Below are 7,333 nucleotides of genomic sequence, written 5' to 3' on the forward strand. Positions count from 1 at the left end.
TATCCAATGAAAGTAAAGATGCCAACAGTGTGGAAATGGTCGTCTTTTACTATTTTGACCTTTAGAGACTAAACAATTTTCCTGGTATCATAATGCGACATAATAAAGCGGGACAGCTGGTTTCATAGAAGAATCGGTTAATTGGTTGGTACAATATTATATTATGGTGGTCACATTGGTTGGTACAATATTATATTATGGTGGTCACTTTACTGTCGGCGTGAAGCTCGGTGGTATAATATTATATTAGGGTGGTCACTTTACTCTCGGCCAGCGGAATCATTTTAACCTTTGTGCTGTGTCCAATGAAAGTAAAGATGCCAACAGTGTGGAAATGGTCGTCTTTTACTATTTTGACCTTTAGAGACTAAACAATTTTCCTGGTCTCATAATGTGACCTAATAAAGCTGGAAAGCTGGTTTCATAGAAGAATCGGTACTGGTTGGTGGTCACTTTACTCTCGGCGAGCGGAATCGCTGAAACTTGGTGGTACAATCTATTTGGAATAAACTCTGGCGCGGAATGATGGAAAAACAAAGCTAATGAAGCTGACCATTGATCTACGGACGCGTGGCTAGGCGAAAAGCTGTTTCTGATGGAATAAACTTTTCGCTACAATAATTGAAACTTAGCTGAGCCTATATCTATTTCACAGCCCCTCTCCTTCAATTACCCTTGTCTTTCAGTTTCAGTCAGCATACTGCATAGTCATCTCTCCCCGTTATTGTTTGCTGCCTACTGTTACATAAATACTCTAACCTTCTGGTTTTTTTATATTCATACTCTCTTCTATTCTGCTCTAATTTCATTGAGGATCTGACTGATGGAGCAAGCACTCGTGGATGTTGCAACCGGAACCGCAGGCGGCACCATTAGCAGCGCTATTCTTGTTCCACTCATCCAACATATAGACCATGTAATTCACTTGGAAGACAACCGTGAGCTTCTTGAAGAGCAGTTGAATCATATGAAGGACCTCTTGGTTTACATCAATTCTCAGTTTCAAGATCAGCAGAGGGAGACACCGGTTCTTATAAAGAATTGCTTGCTAACGATGCAACGCAAAGTCGGAGAGGCCAGAGAGTTGATCCATCGCTCACAACGCCCGAGGCTACTGCTGTGTATTGACTACCTCCTTTGCAAGCCAAATGTCTTTAAGCAAATCCAAGAGTGGAACAAAGCTATTCCTGTGCTCTGTGATCGGCTTAGAAACGACTTCTCCACTTTTGTCAATGCTCGACAGACTGCGTTGACGGCACCACAACGGCCAGACGCACTACTTCAGGATGAACCCGACACCGGATTCGTCGGGGTGGACATAGAAACTGCCGAGAAAAAGATACGGACATGGGTTTTAGAAGCTCCCCATGATCGCATAATCGGAATTTACGGTATGGGTGGTGTTGGGAAAACAACACTGCTAAAAAAAGTGTACAACTTCTTCAAGGTTCGTAACGATTTTCATGATGTAATATGGGTTACAGTTGCTCAGTTTTCGATTCTGCAGATGCAAAATGATATTGCCTCTACTATACATTTAGATGTAGCAAACTGTTCGACTGATACGCTGAAGATGAAGTTGTCCGCGGATCTGAAGACCAGGAAATTCCTTTTGGTTTTAGACGACATGTGGAGCACAGTCGATCTGAAAGAATTGGGCGTGGAATTTGGCGAAAACAAAGGCAGCAAAGTTGTATTCACAACTCGGAATATAGATCTGATTCGAGAAATGAAGGCAAAAGAGTCCATGGAAATACACCCCCTGCGAAGAGAGGAGGCTTGGGAGTTGTTTTGGAAAGTAGCTTTCGAAGATGGCTCTGTTCCTGATCATTTAGGGCATACGGCGCGACAAGTGGCCGAGGAGTGCAAAGGGTTACCGTTGGCGATAAAGGTAATTGCCGCAACAATGGTTGGCAACACAGCTGTAGAGGACTGGAAGCTTGCTTTGAAGCAGATGAAGAAAGTGGATTCGAATTTTCCACTTACTCACCCTAGAATTGATCGAGATTTATATCAGCGGATGAGATGGAGTTACGATAGTTTGCCCCATCCTCATTTGAAAAGCTGCTTTCTTTACTGTGCAATGTTCCAGGAAGATCACCGCATTCCGGTGGACTACTTGGTGAGGATGTGGATCGCAGAAGGCCTGGTGAAGACCAATGAAGATGCGGAGTATGACTATGTATTGAAGACGGGGCACAGCTATCTAAAGTTACTTGAAAATCGTTGCTTATTGCAGGTGGGACACGAAGATGATCGTATGAGTGTCCATGACGTTGTCCGAGACATGGCAATCTATATTGGAGAATTGTGTATTGAGGGCAGGTCAAAGTCTTCAACATTTCCCCGACATCAAGGACCCTCATAATTGCAAAAGAATATCAGTTTCCGGAAATAATTTGACGTCTTTGTCGGCAAAGGAGTTAAAATGCCCGAAATTGGTTTCTTTATTCTTGGACCAAAACCACGAATTGAAAGAAATTCCGGAAGCATTTTTCCTCAACTTCCCCTCTTTGAGGGTGTTGGACCTTTATGGCATAGCAGTGAAATCATGGCCAACATCACTGTGGCAATTGACACAACTTGAGTGGCTCAGGTTGGATCTGAAGGAGACTGACGAGATATGCAAAGATATTGGGAATCTTTCACATCTTCAGGTTTTGGATCTTTCCAACAGTGGAAAGTTAAAATCGCTGCCTTCTCAACTGGGAGAACTTAAAAATCTGAAGCATCTCGAGATGTGGTATTGTGATCCAAGCTTTTTCACTGACCTTCGCAGAAAGCTTCCAAACTGCAAGATTGTATTAGGACCCTGAGATTATTTTAACAAACGTTTTTCAAATATCTTTTCCATAAAATGTTTTTCTTTTAAATGTGTAAATTATATATATGATATATGTGATTTTAAATTTTGATATTTCTTTATTGATAATTTTGAAAATAAAGAGTAAATAGATATTTTTCAATAAATTTTTTACCACGCGATTTAAAAATAAAAGTAAATAAACCGTTTCATCTCGGTTCGATGAGCGGTGCCCAAACTTTGAATTCTGATATCCGTAACCTAATGAAGTATACCATTTACTTCACTGACGCCATTTCGCCATTTGATTTTTGGCATGGTATTCTTTTCCCCACTGCATTCATACCTCTGAGACACTCTGATGGCTGGACATTGTGCTACGATGTTTGATATAAAATAAAATTTGAAAGTATTCATAAAATATATATTTATACGAATAATAAAACATTTATAACATAATAAAATAAATAGCTCTTTTAAATTAAAAAACTTTTAAAAATACAGGAAAACATGCCTGCATAAGAAGGCAAAGAGGCAGTATCTTCTTGATGTTTAGTTTTTTCTTAAATAATTATGTGATTTTTTTATTTTTTTTTGAATTTAATTTTTTCTTACAATCAATATTATTCTTTTCTAGTTATTTGTCTCTTTGTCTTATTTTTTAGTTTCAATCTAAAGGGAGTCATAATTCAGAGAAGTTTAATTTTGATGTTTTTAAATGTGGTTTCAAAGACTTAGAATTTATTTTGTCAATTTATTTATTTACATTTTGTCTTATGGGTTGTCACTATCTTAGAAAATCTCATATCATTCTCTAGTTTATAATATTTGAGAACAAAGTGAGCAATTAGTTTAAAATGTTAAGGACTAAAAATATGAATTTGGTTCTTTCAAAAATTCCCACCTTAATATTATGTCCCATGTGAATCTTAAATTTGAAATTATCATACCATCATGTTTGGTCACATCATGAGTAAGATCATTGTCGAAACTTTAGACATATACATTTGCAAATGGGTGAAGAGTAATAGATTGAGGGCGAAAGGATATTTAGGTTTTAGGAGAAATCCCCAAACTAGTGATCATATCTTCATTTTGACTTGTATTATAGAAGAGGATAAGGAAAACAAGAAAAAAGTATATTGTTGTCTTGTGGGCTTTACTAGGGCATGTAAAACAGTGCCTTGATATTTTATAATTGACAAGATTAAGACCTTGGGTTTTTTAATCTTTATGGAATTACATGTAATGATGCTTTGCGAGCTCATTATAGGTAGGGTGTGTATGAGTGTTGGGGTGTGTAAGGGAATTTAGAGTATCATAGTAGTTAAGCAAGGTTTGTCACTCACTTCTACACATTTTGGACTTTATACTAACAAGATAGAAAAGATCATGTTAGGTACTTTGGGTGCCACTGATGAATACTTTAACTTTGGGGTTTATATTTTCATTCTTTTATTTGTGAATTACATTATATTGATGTTTTAGTTATGGGTATTCAAAGGAAACTATATATTTTTGTAATGTTATGGACTTAAGGTAAATTTGAAAAAATTAAAATAATGGATTTCAACATCTCCAAGAAATAACACCAAGTGATTTTATTGACAAGGTTTAGAAAGTCGAAATAGTCACATCATACCTATATGAGGAGTAATATTTTCTAAATTATTCTTTTATATTACCATAATATTGTGTTGAAAATGCAACAAGAAAATCTCAGTTTGACATTGTCGTGGTCAAACTAGAGAGAATTCGAATTTCTATTTCAAATAAATTGAGTTATTGTCAGTTAAGCTAGTTCTAACAATTAGAAGAATTAGTGGAAGGTTAAGTTCTGCAATGTGACTTCAGTCACACTAAGTGATAATTCAGTTACCTAATTAGTCAACCTAAAATAATCGATGCACGCAGAGAACTTGACATACCCAATTGAGATAGATGTTCAAGGGAAGTGTACCATCAGTTGTAGACTGTTCCAAGTTGTATAGGTGGTGCATGCAGTCAGAGGATGAGCCTAGAAGGATTGTGTAATTCCAATTGAGGAATTTCCAATAGGGGCCTAATTCCTCAAGGAACAATGCAATGAAACAAGCTCTTAGAGGGCTTGAAAATTTACTAAGTGTTGGCCAAATTCAATGAGTCGGGCAGGGGGAACGAGTTAGGCAGGGGGATAGCCTATACATTTCCAGGTTGTGCTCAAGCTTGAGAAACATATGTATTTCATCTCTATTATTTGATTAATGCAATACAGATAGGAAGGGTTTTTAAGTAGTTGCTTTCCCATAGATAAATCTTTGTGTATGTGTGATACATCTTCGTGCATGTTTATGATTTGTGTTCTCGATCGTGAATTAACTTCTGCATATGAGTATAGTATATTTGAGTCTTGTGTTTTAGTAAATTACATGTGCAGTTTCAGATCTACACAAAATTTCTACATGTTATAAGGCAGGATTCATAGTAGAGAAGAGATTTCAAAGTTGTTATTGCAGGAGGATCAAATTTGCAGGATAAATTTTTCAAAGCTAGCAGGATGGATTTCTATGGACTAAGACTCAAGTATTCCCTTGAGGGAAGCTCGAATTATGTTGCTTGGAAGGACCGCATGGAGACAATGTTGGAAGATAATGGGTTGAAGGAATTTGTTGATACTAATATCCAGAAACTCATAGCAGTTGATACTCATAATCTAGTAGAATGGAAGAAGTGTGTAGCCAAGGTGAGGACAATCATATTGGAGGGAGAACAAAACCATATTGTCTCAAATCTCCATGGGAAAGAGACTCTATATGCAATGTGGAAAACATTGACATATTTTTTCCAGAATAGTAGTGACCATAGGAAGCTGGCACTCAAGGACAAGCTTTGAATTATCAAGAAGCAAAAGAACAAAACCATCCCGCGGTACCTGAGCAGGTTCAAACAATGTCGTGATGAACTTGGTAGTGTTGGGGTTGCTGTTGTATAAGATGATCTCGTAAGCCTAGACCTCTAGGCCTTCCCAATAGTTGGCACAACTACCAAGATTCGATGAATGGGAGGGAGAAACTACCAAATTGGTAATGCTTATGGTATGATTTGGTACAGGAGTAAATAAGGCAGAAAGCTAGAGACAGAACTTCGTCCAAGTGTGAGGACAGAGAAAATTGTGCCTTGGATGGAAATGAAAAGAAGGGGAAAGGGATGAAATCCCAATCCAAAGGAGATTTGATTCAAGGGGGAAAGAAGAAATACTTGTCCAAAATCAAGTGCCTTCATTTTCATGAACTTGGGAACTATGCCACAAAGTGTCCACATAAGGAGGCAAGAAAGAATACCTTAGGAGGAGCTGTAGGTGAAGCTTTGGATTCACAGTTTGAGCTTGAATTCACTCTCATCGCATAGTGATGGGGAGTGTGTGGTACCTAGATAGTGGGGCATTGGTCCACATGATGAGGAACAAAGAATTCCTCACTCACTCGGAGGAGAAATATCTCAAGATGCACATCGAGATGGGAGATGATGGAAGGCACATGACTGGGATTGGTACAGTAACCTTTCAGAGGGAGTCAGGCTCCCCTCGCAAGATCAAGGATGTGATGTTTGTCCCGGGTCTAAAGAAGAATATAATCTTCATTGCAGTATTGGAAGACCGTGGTTAGGATGTGATATTTAAAAAAGGGAAAGAATTTCTGAGACACATAGCCACGGGAAAAGTGAAGCTGGTTAGGGTTTGTGTGAAGAACTTGCATAAGCTAGATGTGGAAGACTGTGTTGCATTGAGCACAAAGGTAGATAAGGTGCAGAGTCGAGATTTCAGTTAACTATGGCATAGGAGACATGGCCATTTTCACCATGGCACTTTGAAGATTAAATAATAGATTACCACAGGTCTCCCCAAAGGAGTACTAGAGCAGCATGATACATGAAAAGGGTGTACCTTGGGGAAGTACATAAAAGACACCTTCCATGAGCAGGACAGGAAGGCGCATGCAATCCTTAAAAGGATACACTCTGATGTATGTGGATATTTCTCAACAACCTCCACTACCAATCACAAGTATTATGTTATCTTTGTGGATGATTTCTCACGAAAGTGTTGGATCTTCTTCATGCAGAAGAAAGATCATATATTCTCCAAGTTTGTTGAGTTCAAGGTGCTTTTTGAGAAAGAAATTGGCAAGAAGCTGAAGGCTCTCAGGAGTAATAATGGAGGTGAGTACATGTACAATGAGTTTAAAAATTTATGTTCAAAGGAAGGAATTCGACGGGAATCGGCAGCACCTCACAACCCAAAAAAAAATGGGCTGGTTGAGAGGAAGAACCATAGTATTGTGGGAGTAGCAAGGGTGATGTTGTGTGACCAAGGCCTACCACTACACTTGTGAGTTGAAGCGTGCAACACAATAGTCTATTTGTAGAACAAGAGTCGTCATCGAATTCTTGGCATGACTACACCAGAGGAATATTTCTCAGGAAGGAAGCCAAATGTGTCACACACCAAGATTTTTGGATCTCCAGTATACTACCATGTCTATAAAGAATCAA

The 7,333-nt window shown here is 38.3% G+C and overlaps 1 protein-coding gene across 1 annotated transcript; it reads left to right on the plus strand.

Annotated features, from left to right (window-relative positions):
- Positions 1-560: 560 nt before the first annotated feature.
- LOC149150115 (putative disease resistance protein At5g63020) lies at positions 561-2,811 on the plus strand. The gene has a single exon (XM_089440506.1). It carries the CDS (start codon positions 824-826, stop codon positions 2,366-2,368), a length of 1,545 nt encoding a protein of 514 aa, XP_089296632.1. The 5' UTR covers positions 561-823; the 3' UTR covers positions 2,369-2,811.
- Positions 2,812-7,333: the final 4,522 nt, after the last annotated feature.

This window comes from Pinus tabuliformis, chromosome 9 (genome assembly GCF_031772625.1).
Source record: "Pinus tabuliformis cultivar Carrire ecotype Pingquan chromosome 9, CPIR1, whole genome shotgun sequence".
Lineage (NCBI taxonomy): Eukaryota > Viridiplantae > Streptophyta > Pinopsida > Pinales > Pinaceae > Pinus > Pinus tabuliformis.